Below are 22,395 nucleotides of genomic sequence, written 5' to 3' on the forward strand. Positions count from 1 at the left end.
GCACCAGCCTTCGTCTAACTGCCGAAGGGGCCGCCTGGCCCCTTCACCAGTTAAGCTGCTTCTCCCGAACGGAGCCTCAAGGCGTCAGACGTCAGACGCGGGGGCGTGGCTATCCCCTGCGTCTGATGTCAGAAGCAGGGGGCGGGGCTATCGGGGTGCCTGCCACGGCCGCACACGGGCCGCCGGTGGGCTAGCTACGCCCCTGCTCTTTACTATTTAAAAAAGCTCTCTCGCCTCTTCCTCTGTGTTGGAGGGAAAACCTGGACCAGGTAGATGTGAACACACAGGAACAATCTGCCAGGGAGTGCATGGAGGGGCCAACAGCTATGTGAATTGTCAAACGAATTCCCCAAAGTAAATACCTTGCGAATCTGCTGCGAATCAGATTCACTCTTCAGATACTCCGAGGCATAAAGCCATGTGTGAAAAACCTCTTGGAGTGTTTAAATCCCACCAAAGTCATTGAAATTTGGCATTCACTGAAGACTAGGGGGAGGGTTGTAAACATCTGTGTCGGTCACCCAGGGCTGCCTGCATGAGACTAAGACAGAAGCATGGGTGAAGAAGTTCCAGCCGATGATGGATTCTCACATCTGGCTGCCTTCGTAGTATTTCCAGATGGGGGTTATTTCCTAAGCGACCTCCTGGGGCCTAGGGATTCAGCAGCAAAGTGGTAGTTGGGAGATCTGAGGGCTGAGGAGAGGCTTGTAAAGATATTTGCCCTTCCACCTGTGTTTCCAGCTCCCGCCCTAGGATGAGAGAGCTGTTGCCTTCATGCCTTGCTGGCTACACATGAGAGATGGCACAAGGGTGCCATGTATCATTTTGTTATCCACAGAAATGGAGAAGGAGAAAATATCCTGGCAAAGGGTTTGGAGGATTTTCGGCACCCAACCAGAATGCTTTCGTACACTCCAACCAGAGAAAAACTTGTTAGGTTTCCTCCCCACCTTTTCCTTTGAGGAACTATTCCTCTTAGTATATTGCGCCCATGGGGTAGTCCCCACAGAACTGAGTGAATTGCCTTTGCCTCCCTCCAGCTCCATCTGGGCTGTAAAATTGCTACCACAAAAAGAACCAGGGGAAGGACCTGACCTTAGGGGAGGAGAACTGGTCTTGTGGTAGCAAGCACAAATTGTCCCCTTTGCTAAGCAGGGTCCACCTTGGTTGCATATGAATGAGAGACTACATGTGTGAGCACTGTAAGATGAGATGGGACCACTCTGGGAAGAGCATCTAAGTCCCAGATTCCCTCCCTGACATCTCCAAGATAGGGCTGATACTACTTCTACTACTACTATTTATATACCGCTCTTCAACCAAAGTTCTCAAAGCAGCTTACATAGAAAAATGCATAATTAATTAAGATGGTCCCCTGTCCCCAAAGGGCTCACAATCTAAAAAGAAACATAAGGCAGTAACAGTCACTGGAGGGATGCTGTGCCAGGGTTGAATAGGGTCAGTTGCTCTCCCCCCGCTAAATTTAAGAGAATCACCACTTTAAAAGGTATCTCTTTGCTCTGTTAGCAGGGGCTGAGAGAGACTCCTGCCTACAGCCTTGCAGAAGCCACTGCCAGTCTGTGTGGACAATACTGAGATAGATGAATCAATGGTCTGACTTGCTATAACGCAGCTTCCTATGTTCCTGTGAAGACCCTGCCTAATATTTACTGATTACATCTTTTTTCCATGGCAGAACTCAAAGTGACCTATATGAGGTTCTCAGGCAGTCTCTCATCCAGGTACTGACCAGATCTAGACTTGCTTAGCTTTATTGTGTACTCTCAGACTGTGCCCATTGCAATGACTCATACTGATGTCATAGGGGGTGAGGGAAGAAAGCTGTTCCAGTCCTCAGTGTAGTAGCAACAACACAGCTGATGGTGTCCATGTGTTCCTCTGCACAGCTCTTGGTCACGCTATGCAATGACCAACATATGCTTGGACTTTTATATATGCAAGCTGAAGTTTAGGCTCTTAACAGAGACTGACTCCTGCCGTAACACCAAAAATTAATTTAAATGTCACAAGTTAAAATTCTCGCCATTTAGGAAATGTGCCTGTGTTTGGGTTAAGTGTCTCTTTTGCTTTTTAGTGTCACCATTTTATTGCAGTATCGATCTTCTAGAATGTCTGCAGAAGCTTAGCAGGACTTGCTCTGATCTATGTCCAGAAGAGTATTTATGGCCAGAAAGTGTTGTGTCAAAACAACTTGTATTTTCCTAACAGCCGCTGTGGTCTCCCACCCGCCCCCTTGACAGGCCAGTGATTTCCCTGAATGACCTTCCAGAGGTTTACTTAAATCACACAAATGATGAAAGCAACAAAACACTGGCAAAACTTTGTCAACTGGAGGATTTATTTGGCAGGGGAATCTGCCACAGTATCCTTCATCTTAACACTTGCCTCAATGGGGAAGATTTGCAACATGGCCAGAACTTGCAGATAGGGGAGAGTTTCAGCAGGTCAGCACTGAGCTTTCCCTAGTTGCACGCCCACACAATCTGTGCTGCGTGGGGCAGCACATATTTTTGGAGGCTGGGACGACACGGTGCATTGAGGGATACCCCCGTGAGATGGGCACGCTAGGTGCCCATCTCTGTGTCTCTTTGGGCTGCATGCAGCCCGAGGGCAGAAGAGTTAAGGGAGTGCTTGCACGCATAACCCTAGCTAAAAGCTGGGCTTAAATGTAAGGTCAGGCTGGGCTGGAGTACTGGGATCCGTGCTGAACCCAGTGCTTCACATACACAGCCTAACGCAAGCTAGGCTGCCCTAGCCTGGGTTGGGCTGCATGTGAGAACAGCCTTAGAGTGTCTGGAGCTAGTTCTGGTACTGTGCTTCTGAGGTTTAAGTTACACAACTCCCTTGCTGATCAGGCTGGAGCTGCATCATAGCACGGCAATTCTCAACCACACAACTTCTTCAAACGATTGTGATCTCTTACCTTTGGTGCAGGTGCTAATTCTAAATCTGAGGTCGAATCAGATTCCAGCGCAGACTTGGTGCTGGCCAGCTCTGCCTGGGCCCGGTTCTCCGCAGACCTATGAAAAATGCATTTGCAACACCAGCACAGCAGAGAGTAAAATACATGCCAAATCTTCTGTTAGGTTGACTCAACTAAACAGTTAGCATTTACTCAGAGAGAACAGAAACCGGCCTCAGCCTTCCTGTCAGCATGATTCTTTGCGCCAGTTCACACGTACACTTTAATCTCACTTAAAGCTGTCAGAGGTTGTAACTGTAGTATGCCCGCACACGCAAAACCACAGTTAAGGGTCTAGAGTTAACCCAGTTTGCCCTGCCAAACTCCAATTGGAACCCGGGATTTTCTCTAAGCTTCGCCGCCAACGGCCGCGGTTTTGCTGCTGAAGAGGTATGCCCGAATCAGGCATAACCGCGCTTAAGCACCCATTTCCAAACCCAAATCATAGAGGAGGAGGTGCAGACCTGCCCGCGGACGTGGCTGCTCCATGCTTTTGGCATTTCTCGCTGATGATAGAACAAGATATCTCAGTGCTTGAAGTAATGGAAACCAAATGGTGCTGCCCAGGGTAATTAAAAAATATGATTACAACACATTGGAGACTGGCAACTTCTTGAACCTGTGGAACAGGAACATAGGAAGCTGCCTGCTACTGAGTCAGACCATCGGTCCATCTAGCTCAGTACTGTCTACACAGACTGGCAGCGGCTTCTCCAAGGTTGCAGGCAGGAGTCTCTCACAGCCCTATCTTGGAGATGCTGCCAGGGAGGGAACTTGGAACCTTTTGCACACACAAGCATGCAGGTGCTCTTCCCAGAGCCGGACCACCTCTGGCGGGGAATAGTTTACGGTGCTCACATGTAGTTTCCCATTCAAATGCAAACCAGGGTGGACCCTGCTTAGCAAAGGGGACAATTCATGCTTGCAACCACAAGACTAGCTCTCCTCCCTGTGTGAGAGGCCTCCCCCTGGCAATTTGGAGCAAATTTCCACCAGCAGGGCTGTGAGTGTCATGGGCCACTTCCTCACCCTGCTGGAACCATTCACACTGGAAATGGAGAGGTTGCTGAAGAGTCTTTTGTGATCATGCAGCAACCCCCTGGGTGATCTCTCATTGTGTGACAACCTGCTGGGTTGAAAATGGTGCAGACTTCTTTTGTGCTTCATTTAGCCAAGTCAGTGGACATGGCTGATATTGACTTTGTTACAAGAAGCACATGAGAGATGTGCAAAGTAGTTTTGGCCTGCCGGTTAGCTCTTTATTTATTATTTATTAATTACGAATTCATTAATTAATTTGATTGCTATACCGCCCTTCCAAAAATGGCTCAGGGTGGTTTACATTAAAACAAAACAATTAAAATCAACTAAAAGTTAAAAACAGAGACTATAAAACACTATAAAACAATTAAAACATTCAACGCAGTTGAAGAAACCCTGGAAAACCAGTTTACAGCAGATTAAAAACATTTACAACCGTTTAAAAACCCTGGAAAGCCAGGCCAAACAGAGGGCTCTCCTGTAGGCCAATAATGAAGTGTTATTGGTCATCATAGAAGTGTTTGCATGATCAAAGAGGCTGCTGGGACAGTCTCCCAATAGGAGGAAGCAGTATATGAGTTTTCTGCCACCTCCCCACTATACTGAAATCACAGGAAGTGTGGGGGGCAGGAACCCCAGGGTGGAGGTTGGATGCAGCTTGTGGGCTATAAATTGGCCATCCCCGCCATAAATAATTGTCAGTGTTCTGCCCTTTCATGGGGGTGCTTCTCCACCCTGCCTGATGACAGGGCCAGCCCTGTGTGAAAGTCAAGAAAATCATTTTACCATAAATATTCTTTCGATGGAGCTCTGGAAGATGAAGACTTTCTTTCAGGTGCTGGATAGCCTTTGCCTGCTCTTTCTCCATGAAACTTCACTTCATCCCATTTGTCTAGCTGTGCCTGAATATTGACTGAAAGAAAGAAAAGAAAAAGAAAAGAAAAGGGGAAAAGAGAAAAGAAAATGAGATCGTGCGAAGAAACTCCAGCTTAGAAATATATTGCGTTTCCTCCAGAGCCTAGCAAGAAATTGTCACTCTAAGTAACCATAAACCTCGCACGGTCCAAACCATATGTTTTATTTTTAGTGTGTTGTTGCAGCTGAGAAGAGGAAAACAATTCAAGATCAGCAATATATTGGCACATATGGTCATATTTTCACAGAGCCGTAACCATTTGGGAAATCATCACCACTTTCCAAAAAGGCCATTTAATTGTTTTCTCACTGGCCACTTACCTCAGCTATCGAGAAGATGCAGTGCAGATTTACAGGGTTATTTTCCTTGTCAGGAGAGACCATTTGTGTGTGTGTGTGTTCAGAGCATTCGTTTATTTTATTTTATTTTTTTAAAAAATACAGCTTGAGCAGGTGCAAAGCAAACAGGTCTAGAGACAGATCATGACGGCCCAAATTCCAAGATCCTCAAAAGCCAATCAGAAACCTTTGAGCAACCTTTCTCAGCTTAGTTACAGAAGATAAAAGTGTTTCTCTTGCTCTGCCTGAATTCAAAACTGCCCTTAACCTGCAGGTTCATGTGACTTCCGCTAACGGCCATGACATCCTCCTGTCAAGGCCTTATTTTTCTCAAAGAAGTAACTGAGGGAGAAGCATGCCAGATATTAAATGACACAGCACTGCAAGAACATGGGAAAGCTAAAGAAAATCAAACTAGATGAGAAATAAAGTTCATGGTCTGGGGCCATGGGCGGGCATACCTAAATCTACACCTGGAGGGCTTGAACTGGAAGTGCAGTAGGAAGGATGTACTACTCTGCTGCAGGGGCATATCTAGGGTGGGGCAGGCAGGGCACATGCCCTGGGCACCACTTGAAGGGGGCGCCATTTTTAGGGGGGGCCACCAAAAATGGCATCTGGAAACAAAATGGCCACTGCGCATGCTCAAATGGCCTCTGTGAGGCCCTAGGCCATGCCAGGCCTCGCAGAGGCCATTTGTGCATTCACGGTGGCCATTTTGTTTTCAGTGGCCATTTAAATTAAAAAAAAAAATAGCCACTGCACATGCTCAAATGGTCTTTGCAAGGCCCTAAAGGCCAGCGAGGGGAGGGGGAACCTTTGCAGATTCCCCCCATGGCATTTAGGAAGCCCTCCAAAGGGGCTATAGGAAATTTTTTTTAATTTAATATAAGTCACTGTACACATATTCAGTTTGGCACTATGTACAGAGAATCAGGGTTTGTGAATAGTGAGCTGAAGCTTATGAGCTAGGATCGTATTCATTTGCTCTTACTTTGCTTCTTGTGATAAGTGAGTTAAATGTGATGTCTTTATAATATGGCTATTAATGGTGAGTTTGTCTTTGAATCAGTGTGAAATCCTTAGTATTAAGGCCCACTGGGAGTTTCTTGCTCTCTTTCTCTCATTTTAACTGTCTTTCTGAAAGACTAGAATATATTATAAGCAGTGACACAGTTTACTCTGCATATCCTTTAATTATTTTCAGAGTATCAGAGAAAAGTCAAATTCTCCATTTATTTTTAAAACTTATGTAATAGTGATGCTACAATGCATAATAGACAATTAGACAGGTACTTCTGTTTAGTTTTCCAAGTACACCTCCAAATAGTATTTGGGTATTTTACGAGCATACTGAAATTTGTAGTTTTCCAGCATGTTTTGGTCTGGCTACGTCCACTGCTAAATAGTTCTTGAAATATTAAAAGATTAATGGGTTTGACTTGTATTTTTGAGCTGATGTTATGGTAAAGTTATCTGAAAGATGGGTGTCAGATGTTTGGACAGGGGGCACAATTTCAGTGCTTGCCCTAGGTGTTATTTTCTCTAAATACGCTTCTGCTCTGCTGACCAGGCAAAGGCCAGGTTCTTAAGTACACACTAGATATAGTAAAGGTAAGTGTGCTGTTGAGTCGGTTTTGGCTCCTGGCCACCACAAAGCACTGTGGTTGTCTTTGGTAGAATACAGGAGGGGTTTACCATTGCCTCCTCCTGCGCAGTCTGAGATGATGCCCTTCAGCATCTTCCTATAAGGCTGCTGCCCGATATAGGTGTTTCCCATAGTCTGGGAAACATACCAGCAGGGATTCGAACTGGCAATCTCTGGCTTGCTAGTCAAGTCATTTTCCCACTGCACCACTTAAGGTGACAAGTACACACTAGGCCCAGCCAATTCAGAGGCATGATACTGCCGCAGAGTTCAGTCACAGGAGCCAGTGCTATATATGCTACTTCTACACCTTCTACATGTGGCATGCCTCTGTGGTCCTGGAGCAGTCCCTAGTTTATTTTTATTTAGAATATTTATAACAAAAAGGGTTCTCAATGTCATTGATATAGTAAAAAAGAACGAGAAGATGGTTTCCTCCTGTTCAAAAGGGCTGACAAGTTACAAAGAAACACGAGGGGGGCGCCAGCAATAGCCACTTTGGTGGGCTGAATTGGGACACTTGCTTTCCCTTTGTTAATCTAAGAGTGGCACTTGAAAAGATGCCTCTTTGCCCAGTTAGCAGGGGTTATTTTCTGATATCTGTCTCTGATAAAACATCGTACCTTTATTGGTTTTCTGGAAGACATTGGAGATGTTGTTTTAAAATATTGTAAGTGTGTAAACACAAGATTAGAGGCTTGAGTTTGGGGCAGCATATAAAAAGATGAGTTCTCAGCAGTGTGTGATGGGCAATGGTAGCTCCTCAGGGCCAAACAATGGCTTAGCAATCCAACAACCATTGCTCACATGCTCCCTCCTCCTTGTTCTCCCTCCCCTTCCACACCCGCCTGAGAGGGAGGAATCCTGTTTAGTTTCAAACCACAGCTCTGCATGTCATCTGAACCTGGAAGCTGTGGTTTAATTGTGATTCACAAACCAGGATATGAAACTTGGATCTTATCTTTGTTTCATATCCTGGTTTGTAAGCTGCATTTTGAAGCACAGTGCCCATGTTTGGATGCTACACAAAGCCCTGGCCTATCTAAGCAGGATCCTCGTGACACAGCTATGTGCCAAGGAGAGGAGGAAAGGGAAGGCCCATGAGCTCCTTCTTGCCATGTTCACAATCCCACAAACTATGGTTTGTGGGATCATCTCAACTGGCCTGTTAACACAAGAAGACTTACACGGGAGATTCCGTGGGTGGGTGGGAGGGTGCCTAACCTTCCTAAGCTTGCCAATTCTCCTCAGCAAATCCCATCTCCCCAGCAGTTTCCCCCTGGAAAACAGCTGGACGGGGGGGAAAACCCTTTAAAAATATGGAGTAGGGCTTTTCATGGGAGAACCAGTGAATGAGGGGGTGGGGGAGGGAATTAATTACCCCTCCTCCTGTCTGCTGGTTCTGTTCTGCAAATTCCACCCCACAATCTCCACACTAATGTTATAAGGGAAGCACATCTAGTTTGGCAGTCAGGTAGTGATCCTTGGGGTGGGAGTTGGTGTTACAAATATCTGTGTCCTTGTTTTCATCTGTGAAGTATGGGAGGGTATGTTCTTTCCTTCTACCTCTGAAGAATGTTCTAGTCGGCTAGGCCCATACACTACACGGTAGCTCAGCAGGCCAGACCCCAACCTCACACTGTGAAGCTCTTAGTTCTGTGAAAGCCCTGGAGTTTCTAACACTGAACAAGACCTTCAGGGCCTGACAAGAAGAATAAGTTAAGGAAAGCGAACAATGCAGGATGGAATGTAGCAAGCAAGCAGGGAGAAATACCTAAATCCAGGGATGAGTTTTCAGGAGCTCTTCCAGATTGGATTTTCTGCTCAGCATCCACACTGATGAGGTCCGGATTGTCTGTCTTCTTTCTGTGGGTTGAAGCCTTTAAGCCTTCCCCTCTTGCGGGATTCTCTGGCTTCTTTGCTTTGCTTTGGGTTTGTGAAACGGGTTCACTTAAATCCAAGAGATCCAGCCCTGTTGATAAAACTGCCACAGACCCAACATCATATAATTGTTCTAACTCATTTACTTCGAGTCAGTAATATTTCCAATATTTTAAGAACTAGTTGAATTAAGATTGCACTTGACTGTCAATGGAACTTTAAAATGTTGTGACAGTCAGTCTTAGATCGAGAAAAGTGTTGCTTTTTGTCTCCACAAGTATAGTTAAGATTAAAGCTCTGTGTTTAAAAATCATATGGTACTGCCCTCTTGGGACTATACACATTTCTACCACATAAAAACTGTCTGCATGTAGAAAATGAGCACGCTATGGAGAAAAACTTGTCTAATTAAAATCCCTCTCCCTGGTTAAACATTCTTGAGTCTAATTAAAACCAGTCTTCCATTTGTAGTGAGTTTTAAAGAGGAGCATTCAGACTCGACATCCTCCACTTTCAGTCTAAAGTGGGACAGTCCAAGAATGGCACCACTATATCCCTTTCTGTACATTGGGATTAGACCTTAGGCAGGGGAAACAGGGTGGTGGTGGACAGGAGCAAGTGTGCAGCCACAGTCATAACCAGATTTTCACCTGTACTCTCAAGCAGCTTTCCTAGTAATTTGTGATTTTTTCTCAAAGATTAGCAGGGAAGTGAATGTGCTTAAAAAAGAACAGAAAATATCATTGTAAAAAACACTACCCACTATGTGACTCATTACCAACCATCTATTATATTTCAAATGGGGGGAAAAAAACTATTTTGAGCATTTTGTTTAATTAAATCTTCTGTTTTCTGCATATTGTTTGGGGATGTGCATTAATTTGGGATGCAGATACAGATAATCAGCCAGTACTAATGAAAGAATTAGTGAATCTAGCAGTTTGGGTGTATGCATATGTTAATCTTGGACTTCTCTGTCTCTTGAAGCTACAGGGATTATTTGTGCTTTTATGCATTTTTTTTCATTACAAAATTAATAGAAATCTTTGAGCACAATGCAGCCAACCTTAAGCATTTGTAAGTCCCATTTATTTTAGTCCCAATTTTTGGATTTGAAAACAGAATATATATATATATATATATTATTTATTTACTAACACATTTTTATACTGCCCCAAACTTACGTCTCTGGGTGGTTTACAACAAAATAAAAACGAAGTAAAACGTTAGTTAAAACAAAAATGAAAAGTTTAAAACATTACAACAATTTAAATTTTTAAAAGAATATTTAAAAACAGCATTAAAGCCATTAAAACAATATTAATTAAAAGCCTGGGTGAACAGATGCATCTTTAAAGACTTTTAAAGAGCTGTCAGAGATGGGGAGGCTCTTATTTCACTAGGGAGCGCATTCCAAAGCCTCGGGGCAGCAACGGAGGAGGCCCATCTCTGAGTGGCCACCAGACAAGCCGGTGGCAACTGCAGACGGACCTCTCCAGCAGATCTCAGTGGGTGATGGGGTTCATGACAAAGAATTAAATACTCAGGCCCAAGCCGTTTAGGGCTTTATAGGTTATAACCAGCACCTTGTATTTTGCCTGGAAACATATCGGCAGCCAATGTAGCTCTTTCAATACAAGAGTTATATGGTCTCTCCGAGATGACCCAGAGACCAACCTGGCTGCTGCATTCTGGACCAACTGTAGTTTCTGGACTACATACAAGGGCAGCCCCACATAGAGCGCACATAGAAGGAATTTTGTATAGGAATGTCTACAGAAAATCTTTGGATGTTAATTCCTTATTGGAACATGACAGATATCATCCCTTGTCCTTGAAAAAGAACTTCCCATACTTGCAAATGTTGAGGATACAAAGGAATTGCAGCACCATATCATCTTTCCAGAAGCAAGCTAAAACACTTAGAGGCTCTCCCCACAAGCAGTGTGGAGAACCTGCAGGGCTTGTACGGGGAGAACGGGCTTGACTCGCCCTCTCCACACATGAGCATTCCGCTCTCCCTGGGCGGCTGGATCAGCCGCCCACACGATTACTGGCTCCGTCACAGAACCAGTAGGGGCAGTGGGGATCGGGGGTCACCTGGCCCCCGGAAGTCCCAGAATGCCCCGGGCAAGTGCGCGGAGCATTCTGGGGAGACCCCCAATGGTGGGAGGCTTGTTGTTGCCTCTCAGTTGAGCAACTCCTCAGGAGTCATCACGCATGGAGCCGTGCCACGGCATCTCATGATCAAGAAAACAGGGTTAGGAGAGCAATTGCTCTGCTAACCTCAGTTTTAGGGGAGGGCTGTTTTGGCAGGCTAGCTGCCGTTGAACCACCGGGATCACCCGCAAGTTCTCACTATGGAGCAAACTGGGCTGGGTTCCCTTAGCCTGGTTTTCCCCTATTCTGAGAATAGCCTCTTAGATTGCAACTCCAGCAAAGCACACCCATTGGGAACAACCCCCATTTTGACTGAAATGTTTTGATGTTCCTCCAAGCCATTTTGGAGGAATGTTTTCCCCTTGTTGATTGATTTTCTGGCACTGGCTTCTGATTGGCTTGCAATCTTCTTGCTGATTGGTTTGTTTGTTATACAAATCAAGTGCTGTCATGGGCAACTATGCTGGGTGGAGGGAGGAGGGGGGGATTAACTTTTTATTTCAAATGTTACCAAAAGAATTGAAGACAAGATACTAAATGAGTGGCAAAGACATGTCAATTCTTTTATTTGGGTGAATAAAAGACCCAGAGTGAAATTTAAGATTATGCAAGATGCAAAAGAACGTGGAGGACTGGCTATCCCAAATCTGAAATTATTTTACCATGCATTGCAGAGTGGATCAAGGCACCATATGAATGGATTACAAATATGGAAGGGTCAGATATGATTAATGGCCTACACAGATATTTGTGGACAGATACAAAGAGAATGGATGAAATTAAAAACCATTCCATTAGGAACAGCTTATTAAAGGTATGGGATAAAAAAAAAAAGCTAAGTCCCACATTTTCGCCCGTAGGTTCAATATTAAACATATATTTTCATAGAGAAGAATGTACAAAACATTTTGATCAATGTAACTTGCAAAGTCTCATGGTGGGAAGTCTCATGACAACTTTCAAAGTCTCATGGTGGGAAGATCAAAAATGAAATCCATTCAATGTCTAAGCCAAGAGTGGAATGAAACTTCTTCTTGGCTACTATATTCACAGATAAACAGCAAAATTCAGGAAGCAGTACAGAAGCAGGGTGGGAAACTGAGAGATCTGACAAAATTTGAAACGTTAATAACAAAGAATTCAGAAAATATGCTAGGTCTCATATATAAACTATTATTGAAGTATGACTCAGAATCAGACAAGGTGAAAGACTGAATTAGGGATGTGCGAACCAGTCCGGTGGTCCGGTGCGGAGGTTCAGGTTCGAACCGAACCACCCCCACCAGTTCCGTTGGACCGGAACTGGACCACTGGGTCCAGTCCGGCCGGTCCACAAACTTTTTGTTTGTTCTTTTAAAAAATTTAAGTACCTTTAGCCCCTTCGGGGGGGCTTGCTGATGCTGCAGGGTGTGTGTGTGTCTAGGCGGGTTCCCTCACCCCCCGCCGGCCTTCCTCATCACCGCCGCGGCCCACCGTGGCCGGGTAACTGAGCTTTTTCTGCCCTTTGGGGGGCCAAAAAAGCTCAGTTACCTGGCCGGGGCGGGCCACGGTGGTGATGAGGAAGGCAAGGGAACTTGCGCAGACACACACACCCCGCGGTATCAGCAAGCCCCCCAAAGGGGCTAAAGATACTTAAAAACTACTTAATTAAAAACAAAACAAAAACAAAAAGTTCGTGGACTGGTCCGGGACCGGACTGGACCGGGGGGGGGGTTCGATGGGGGCTGGACTGAACTGGCTCGGTTCGGTTCGAGGCCCATCCGGCCTCGAACTGAACCGGGCCAGACGGTTCCATGCACACCCCTAGACTGAATGATAAAACTGTAAGCCGAACTTCAACAGAACAATAAAGATGCAACAGTGGGAATTTCAATGGAAGTTGAATATAAAATTCACAGTGAACAGTACTTTATGGGAAAATTGGTACAAAATGTACCTATGTTGGTATATCACTCCAGCAAAAATTTCAAAGATGGACAATAGCTACCTTGGAGACTTTTGGAAATGTATGGAGCAGAACGGTACCTTTCACCATAAGTGGTGGACATGTAAAAAAGCCCATTTTTTTTGGAAAACAATATATCTTAAGATGCAGCAAATTTTACATTTAGATTTTCCTTCCCCCCCAGAAATTTTTATGTTAAATTTTACTAAACCATATATCCCTGCGAAATACACTGAACTTTCTTTATATATGATAATGGCAGCAAGAATCCTTTATGCCTCCTGCTAGAAAATAAATCTGATCCCAACTTTAGATGATTGGCAACTCAAAACTCTGGGAATATGCATCAATGGTGAAAATTACTGCATATACCAAGAATAAATCTGAAGACGTTTTCTTTCACACATGGGAACCATTTATTCAATATAATATGTCGCAGGGTTTGGTACCTCATCTGATATTTGGCCTTCCTTTGTAGAGGATTTTAATGCAGACTGTAATTTATGGTATAGTAGGAACATCAAATTCGTTACTTTTTAGTTTTGCAGTTATTTGCAGCGATTAGAGGAGGGGAAGGAAGGGAGAGATGTGTTGGTTGGAAGAATTCAGGTTGATGTATACAGATTGTAATGAGAATCAATGTACTTGCTTTGTCTGATTATCTTATTTTTCTTTGTTAAAACAATAAAAATATATATTTTTTTAAAGGAAAAAAGGAGGAAATTTCAAATTTGAAATGTATTCAAAGGGACTGGGGGGCAGAGAGAGAAAGCGCTTTTTTACAATGCCTCTCTTGAAGAAGAGGATATATTAGGACAGGAGGAAGGAAGGTTTGATTTTGTGGTTTTCTTTTCTCAGCACGGAGTATATTATGCTGTGTGATTGCTACTATTACTATCTGTTTTTGCTGGATCTCAGATTGGCAAAGGCAGAACTTGGGTGCCTGCCTTCCTTGTTTTGCTTGTGAGATAATGTTGTGGCAAGAAATGGACAGTGGCAGCAATCTCTCTGTGTAATATTGCTTGCTGATTGCTGTGATGAGCTCCATGCCTGGCCTTGAGACTAACCTGTGCTTCACTGCTCTGCTCTGCAACCTGCATTGCAAGGTTTACTCAGTCAAACTGAGGCTGAAGTTGCTCCAGTTGAGCTTATGGCTGCGCTTGCTGGTAAGGTGCGTGCTGCTGTGGCAGCTGTTGTAATGCTAGGAAGTAAGGAGTCATAACTGTGTGTGAGGGAACAGCTTGTGCCAATGATGTTACTGCAGCACAGGCACTGTGGCTGGCAGTGGATTCTGGGTCAGTGCCTCTGTTCTGGCCATTTTGGGATTATGTTTGACATGTGTGTTCTGTGTTGTGGGAGACAGATTCTCTTTTACTGTGTGCTTCTGCAGAGTTTTTCAAGGCAGGGTTGCAAAATGGATCGCAGATTGCAAACATGTGTGTGTACCCTTTGAGTGCACCTTGTTCTGGACATAGGGAACAATGGGGAAACACCCCATTGTTCCCCATGGGTAGTTCCTAGGGACACCAAAGTGGGTTGTTTGGTAGGGCATGATGGGTGCTACCTGCCACCCAACCCACAAAAGAAATAGGCAAGTGGCAATTAACAAATAGGCAATTAACAAATCTTTAACTTTCCCCCCAAACTCCCATAGGATCCTTCAGTATGAAAGGTGCCAAAGCCTTGGGGAAGAAAATAAGCTTTAAACATAAATTACATACCGCTAGCCAGATCCTAGTTCCCACTCTTAATACACCTGCCTCTAAATGTATAATCACATTAGGCACACAGCAAGACACTTGAAATAGGCTTCTCAGAAACCTGGTTTGGGTAGTTTCTAAGGCTGCAAAATTGGAATAAAAGGTGATCTGAGCACCATGTAAGAGATGGGCTAACACTTTAGGTTCACATAGTTTGATAGCAGCTGGGATAAACTGTCCACTTCTAGTTCAGAAAGAAAGAAAAAAGCCTGGGTTGCTGAAATACTTCTTTGGGCATTTTACATTACAAACTTTTAATGCACATTTAAACTGCCTTTTCCTTGGAAAACTGCCCTTAAATATTTAAACGGTTAACTTGCTCAATTTTAAATCCATCAATTCTCCAATTCAACTTCTTAGGGAACTTTGCAAACATCATGATTTTAGTTTTTTTGTAATTAACCTGCAAGGAATCTTCCTGGCAATAGCATGCAAGAGCCCACAACGCTCTTCTTAACCCAGCGGGGGACAGGGATAAAATCACAGTATCATCGATATAAAGGAGCACAGATATGTTCTTAGATGCTAATTTTGGAGGGTGGTAATATAGCCTCTCTACCAAGGGATTTATATAAAAGTTGAACAAAAGTGGGGCTAAACTGCAACCCTGCCTTACACCATTCAAGGGTAAGACTCTCCTCTGAAAGCTGTCCATCTGCACTACAGCAACCTAGGAAACTGCCATCTACTGAGCCAGACCATTGTTCCCGCTACCTCAGTACTGCCTACATTGACTGGCAGTGGCTCTCCAGGGTTTCAAGCAAGAATCTCTCCCAGCCCTACCCGGAGACGCCAGGGGGTGAGCCTGGAACCTTCTGCATGCAAGCAGATGCTTTACTACTGAGCTACGGCTCCATCTTCTATTGGAAACAGTGCTCAGATGTACACACACAGCCACATGCAAACCGGGGCAGGTCCTGCTTAGCAAAGGTGACAACGCATGCTCGCTACCACAAGACCAGCTCTCCTCCCCTTGCAGAATCCTGCCATGAACTATAGCGAGAGCCTGCTCCTTCACCCTTCTCTATTTCCACCTCCTGCCACAGCTTGTTGTGCACATGTGCATGCAGCCCACCTGCCCCATTTCCTTGTTCCCCATTTCCTGTAGCACTCCTGTACACTTCTGTGGTATTGCACTACCAGCATGCCTCGCTCATGTCCTTTGTGTATCTTCCCATTCCTGCAACCTTGGTTCGGTATTTACTTTTTTGGAAGTGCTTGCCAAGAAGCAGGCATACAACTTGGTAGTATTTCCACTAGAGTAGTGGGAGAGTTCTACTAACATGGGAGGGGGTGGCGGGACACGCAGCGTTCAAACCTCAAGCTTCTGATCCCTGGGAGAGTAGAGCTGCAGTTAACTTCTACACAGGCTGCCTCAGAGCTTCCTCTGTGCACAGACACAGTTAGTGTGCCAGTTTCTTTTCATGATATTAATGACTTCTTAAGTACTGGGACAATGGAAGATTCCTTTTTTTCAAAAATGGGGCTGGGGCTGGAGGGAGATTGGGGAAGAGCCCCTAATATTGCATGGGGCAAGCATCAGAAGAGAAGTGGAACAGGGGCATAGGTGTGCCCAGGTGGTTGGTGGTCTCCTTCTCACAACACTAGAACTAGGGTCATCCCATGAAACTGAAGGTTGGGAAATTTAGGACCGACAAAAGCAAGTACTTCTTCACACAGCGAATAATTAACTTATGGAATTCTCTGCCACAGGATGTGGTGATGGCCACTAATTTGGATGGCTTTAAAAGGGGCTTAGACGAAGTCATGGAGGACAGGTCTATCAATATCTACTAGTCTGGTAGCTATAGGCCACCTCCAACCTCAGAGGCAAGATGCCGTCAAATACCAGTTGCAGAGGAGCAATGGCAGGAGAGGGGGCAAGCCCTTACCCCCTGCCTGTGGGCTTCTCGGAAGCATCTGGTGGGCCACTGTGTGAAAAAGGATGCTGGACTAGATGGGCCTGGATGAGGCTGATCCAGCAGGGCTGTTTTTATGTTCTTATGTGGGCATGCTGGAAAGTTAGGGGGTGTCCTTACCCATGTGAGCCAGCCCTCCATCAAGTCACCACCCACAAGAGCGGACACAGCTCTGCAGCTTGCACAAGAAATGCCAACACATGTTTGTCATACTCAAGTAAGAAGAAACATGGCAAGGAAGAACTGCAGATTGGAGGACCAATCATGCATAAAAATTCCCCAAGGGGCCGTATGTCATCTGCAAGTTCAGCCACAGTGCCCTTATGAATTAGGGAAGAAGAAGAAGGAATATCTCTCTGCCTGGAAGCAGATGTTATGAGACCTCCTATGAGAATAAATCATTCTTTTGGGTTGCAAGAATAGCTGGGCTACAAGAAAAGAAGTTTGAACAATACTGGCCAGGGCCTTTTAAAGAGAGAGGTCCTGGGGAGAATATTCATTTGAGCCCCACCTTTCTTCTCTCTAGCTGACATTCTGTGCAATGTTATACAAACAGTGAAATGTAACCTGTGTGTCATGCAAGCACAAAAATTGTGCAAGCAGAGTTAATTTAATTTAATTTAATTTATTTATTCAGTTTATATGCCACCTTTCATAAAAATTATCTCAAGGCAGTTTACAAAAGTTCATACAATAAAATTCCAGTGATTCCATAAAGTTCCAGTGGGGAGAAAAGAGCAGTTCCAAAAGAACATTTGCGCAGTTCAACAATTAGTCATTCAAGGCAAAAGCTATATTATGGAAGAAGTGATTGGTAATGGTGAGAAAAGTAAAGTGAGTTGTTCAAGCTCCTCTGGAGACCAGAACCAGATCATGCAAACCCATTCTCCACCCCATAGACTTCACAGCTCTGCACAGATTCCACTACTACTCCCCACAAAGTCTTCACCAACAAACAAAGCACTCTTCTGCAATAGCACTGTCAAATTCCCAGTTCTGAGGATTTTCTCCCACTCTATGTAGGCTTCTAAATGTTATGGAATGTGCCTCTAGGACAGCGGTTCCCAACAGGGGGTACTCAGTAGGGATGTGCAAAACGGCTCGACATCGAACAGGTTCGGTTCGATGGTCCGGAGTTGAACCAAACCGCCCCCTGTTCAGTCTGACCCCGGACCAAACATCCCCCTCCCCGACTGTTTGGGGGTTCGTGAACAATTTTTTAAAAACTGATTTTTTTTAAAGGCACATACGCCCCCTGGGGGAGTTGTTGGGAGGCAATGGGGGGTCTGTGGAGGTTCCCCCTCCCGCCGACCTCAATCCAGACCGAACCAGCCCGTTTGGCTGGCTCTTCGGCCCGTTCAGGCCTTCCCCTGGTGCAGCAGCCATTTTGGAGGCCGCTGCACCTGCACAATTGGCCTCTGAGAGACCTGGGTCATGCCAGGCCTCCCAAGAGCTGGCCGGATGGGCCGGTTCGGGCTGTATTGAGGCCAGCGGGGGAAGGGGGAACCTCCGCGGACTCCCCCTCCAAGAACTCCCCCGGAGGGTGCAAGTGCCTTAAAAAATTTTTTTTTCAGTAAAAAAAAAATTGTCCCTGAACTCCCCTGGACCGGACCGAACTGGGGATTCGAGGGGGTGCCGGACCAAAGAGGCCCAGTCAGGTTCGAGTCCGGTCTGGACTCGAACTGAACCAGGCCAGCCGGTTCTGTGCACATCCCTAGTACTCAGGTCCCTCCTGCCTTCACAAACCACACCTGAGCTATTTGTTCCCCATTTAAGGCTCACTAGCTTGAAGCTGATGTGTCTTCAGTGATGTGTCCACTGCAGATGGGGAGAAGGGTGAAGATCCTCTTCCTGGTCAGCTGGCTACATGCTGAAGCTCAGTGTGCCCCTCACCTCAGCCTGACTGACATGCTCCAGAAAATTAGCACTAAGCATTGAAATTAATTTCACTGGGAGTACTCATAACAGTAACATTTACATGTATATGTGTATATGTATATGCACACTATCTCTGAACAGGGTACCAGAGTTGAACATTTACGACAAAAGATGTGCACTTGTTAAAGGCTGGAACCCCATGTGTGCACAGACAAAGAAAATGCATAAGTTTGTTTGCTGTAGCAGCCCATTTTATGCATGCAAATAACACTCAAATACCATTGTGCAGATCTGAATTTTCCTTTTTTTAAAACCCTGCCTCAGTGTGATGCTAAAAAAGCAGTATTCCAATTTATCCAAATCTCTTATGGCTGCTTGCAATATTTATTTCCACATATGCAAACCTCAAGACCTGTGTCAGTCACTTTAGAACACTTGGATGTGTGCTCATATCAAGTCAATTTCACTGCGAATATTTGCATTCTTGAATAATGGCTTGCCCCAGAGGTACATGAGAGGCAACACTGGCATATAGGGCATGCTTTTAAAAGTGACCATGCTGCAGTTAAAACTTAACTCAGACTGTGACCTCCAGAAAAGATGTCACATCTCACGACAATGAACAGGCCCAGTTTGAGGGCTCGAGCCGAATGCCCCAGGCTGGTCCAGGGGTTCTAACTGTAAAAGAAAGAAAAAAACTCTCCGCCTCCCCCAAGCCCGCTTGCCATCCTGTGAATAGCCTCTTTCTGTTTTACATCCAAGTCCTCCGGCACTGGAGGCGAGGCGGGAAACAAAATGGTGGCGGGGGGACAAAATGGTGGCAGCAGGGGGGTGGACAGGAGAAAACGGCGATGGTGGTGGATGCGCAAGAAAACAGTGGCGGACAGGAGAAGAAAGTGGCAGTAGTGGGTGGGGCTGGGAAAGAAATTGGCATAGGCAGCAGCAAGTGGGTGGGCGGGGTAAACTAGAGGCGCAGATACTCTGCGCTCAGCCCAGCTAGTTATTATTATTACATTATCTTTTTCTTCTTCTCCACCCCACGGACCACCTGCAGTACCCTTGCAGACCACCAGTGGTCCACGGACCACAGGTTGTGAACCACAATCTATTCCAAATGGCTTTCATGTCCTGCAGCATTACACAGGTGTTGCCAGACCTGCCTGCACCACTGTGGGGCTCTGACGCACACAGCGATGCTGCTGGGCAAGAGGGCAGTACTGAAACTACTGACTCTTGTGTGATCACACATCACATGTCACTTCCATTATTCCCAAAGGAAGTAGTGTGCAGCATGCAACAGGGCAAGAGTCATTAGCACTGGTACTGACTTTTTGTGCAGCAAGAGACCCGCAGTGGTATGGGCAGGTCTAGCACCACCTGCGTTACATTGCAGGACATGGATGTAAACCATTGACAGCAGAACTCTGGGACTTCAAGAATGAATCTTTCCCATTACCAGCTATGCGATCCTTTTAAAAACACAACTGGTGATACTAGGGATCGAACCTGGAACCCTCTGCATATTCTACCACTGAGCTACAGCCCCTCTCTAAGTCTTGATAAGTGTTCTTAATTGTGAAGTCCTCAGGTTGTGCTGCTTAATTTTGACCTTCTTCGATGCCTATTTGGAATTCTAATAAGCAGCAGTAGTGGATTTTACTTAGCAAAATAATTGCTTTCCTGTGTCAGGTGAATAATGCATTCAACCCAGGATCTTGCTTCCAACAGGAGCCAAAAACAGTCCTTCCAAGAGAAGCATTCAGTGGCAAAAGCAATGCTCTAATGCTTATAAATAACTTAAGAATGATGACTCGACCTGATATACTTGAACCACCTTAAGGAAAATCCATTGGAATTACTATCCATTGCATACTTCAAATCAGTCTTCTTTTTGGGTCCAGCTGAATCACATGCTAGTGGGTTCTCAGAGAGGAATCTTTGTTCGAAAATAAGAAAACAGTTGTGATGCAGAGGCGTTATTTCACTGGAGGAGGGAGTGGGGGGGGAGGAGCTCCCTGACAAATGGCTCTGGAGATAGTGACAAATCAATGGGCATTAGGAAGCTGGCAGAACAAGGTGTGGTGACAATAACAGACAAAGCTAGAAATGGGAAGCTGAAGATGAGGCTGAGACAAAAGCCAAGCAAGTGCCAAACTACATGTTAAATTAAACATGCAGTTTGGTCCTGAGTACTTGGTTTCTTGAAGGTAAATAGCAGCTATGGGAAGGGGGCATTCAGGCTTAGGATTGTGATACGCAGGGAGGAGATATTTAACTCTTTCCTGACATGCCACAGTTCCAGCTAAAATGGCTGACATCCCGCACAGAGTTATGAGGGCAATTCTCAACCGCCCGCACTGCTGCGGGCATCGAAAGCAACACACGTCATGTTGAACAAAAGCACTCTTGTGGTGCATGGATGCTTAAAATTGCACCGCTGCAGATTAAAAATTAAAATTGCACCACTGCAACACCATATCCACTATTTTCAGTGGGCATAGCATCACACAGCTGTGATTGCAGTTTTAAGTATTAGTTCAAGAATGCTTCTGTGCAACCCTGCAGGCATTACTATAGACACCCTGGTTGAGAACTGCCCACAGTACTCTATTCTGTGTAGGATGTGAACCATCGCCCACACTAAGCCACGAGCCCTGGAAGGGAAGATTTTATAAGTGCCAAATAGACATTTCTCTCCCGGGGCTAATAACAGCAGGGGTGTGATTTGGGGTGTGTGTTTTTCATCAGGACCATGATGCACAAAAAAGGGTTCAAATACCCCTCCCTGTGGGCTGTAGTTCCAATTAAAATAACTCCCTGATCTGCTATTTAATTTTTAAAAAACCAAACACGAGGGCCAAATGACACATTTAATGCAACTTGTGGTCCTCGCTCTGAGGACACAGAGGGGACTGTTGTGGATGGATGGAAGTCAGGATAAAGGCTGAGGAAAATTGGAGCCATCCCCAGCACAGCATCCCTCCAATGGCTGTGTCTGGTGTCTATCTTATGTTTCTCTTTAAGATTGTGAGCCCTTTGGGGACAGGGAGCAATTTTAAAATATATTTATTCATATCTACAGGTGAAACTCGAAAAATTAGAATATCGTGCAAAAGTTCATTAATTTCAGTAATGCAAATTAAAAGGTGAAACTGATATATGAGATAGACGCATTACATGCAAAGCGAGATAAGTCAAGCCTTAATTTGTTATAATTGTGATGATCATGGCGTACAGCTCATGAAAACCCCAAATCCACAATCCCAGAAAATTAGAATATTACATGGAAACAAGAAGACAAGGATTGTAGAATAGAACAATATCGGACCTCTGAAAAGTATAAGCGTGCATATGTATTCAGTACTTGGTTTGGGCCCCTTTTGCAGCAATTACTGCCTCAATGCGGCGTGGCATGGATGCTATCAGCCTGTGGCACTGATGAGGTATTAGGGAAGACCAGGATGCTTCAATAGCAGCCTTCAGCTCTTCTGCATTGTTTGGTCTCATGTCTCTCATCCTTCTCTTGGCAATGCCCCATAGATTCTCTATGGGGTTCAGGTCAGGTGAGTTTGCTGGCCAATCAAGCACAGTAATCCCATGGTCACTGAACCAGGTTTTGGTACTTTTGGCAGTGTGGGCAGGTGCCAAGTCCTGCTGGAAAATGAAGTCAGCATCCCCATACAGCTCGTCTGCGGAAGGAAGCATGAAGTGCTCCACAATCTCCTGATAGACGGCTGCATTGACCCTGGACTTCATGAAGCACAGTGGACCAACACCAGCAGATGACATGGCTCCCCAAATCAACACAGACTGTGGAAACTTCACACTGGACTTCAAGCATCTTGCATTGCGTGCCTCTCCATTCTTCCTCCAGACTCTGGGTCCTTGGTTTCCAAAGGAGATGCAAAAGTTGCTTTCATCAGAAA

At 45.1% G+C, this 22,395-nt stretch overlaps 1 protein-coding gene across 9 annotated transcripts in view; it reads right to left on the reverse strand.

The window, feature by feature from the left end:
- Positions 1-22,395, reverse strand: part of PEX5L (peroxisomal biogenesis factor 5 like) — a 263,400-nt gene that overhangs the window by 63,085 nt on the left and 177,920 nt on the right. For all 9 annotated transcript variants that reach the window (XR_008320196.1, XM_053312291.1, XM_053312290.1 and 6 more), the window contains 3 exons: positions 8,701-8,910; positions 4,811-4,937; positions 2,945-3,041 (listed from right to left, as the gene is read on the reverse strand). Coding sequence is in view for 6 of the 9 variants with exons in the window: in XM_053312291.1 (XP_053168266.1) it covers positions 2,945-3,041; positions 4,811-4,937; positions 8,701-8,910 (434 nt within the window). In the remaining 3 variants the exon portion in view is untranslated. The remainder of the gene's footprint in view (positions 1-2,944; positions 3,042-4,810; positions 4,938-8,700; positions 8,911-22,395) is intronic.

This window comes from Hemicordylus capensis, chromosome 3 (assembly GCF_027244095.1).
Source record: "Hemicordylus capensis ecotype Gifberg chromosome 3, rHemCap1.1.pri, whole genome shotgun sequence".
Taxonomy (NCBI): domain Eukaryota; kingdom Metazoa; phylum Chordata; class Lepidosauria; order Squamata; family Cordylidae; genus Hemicordylus; species Hemicordylus capensis.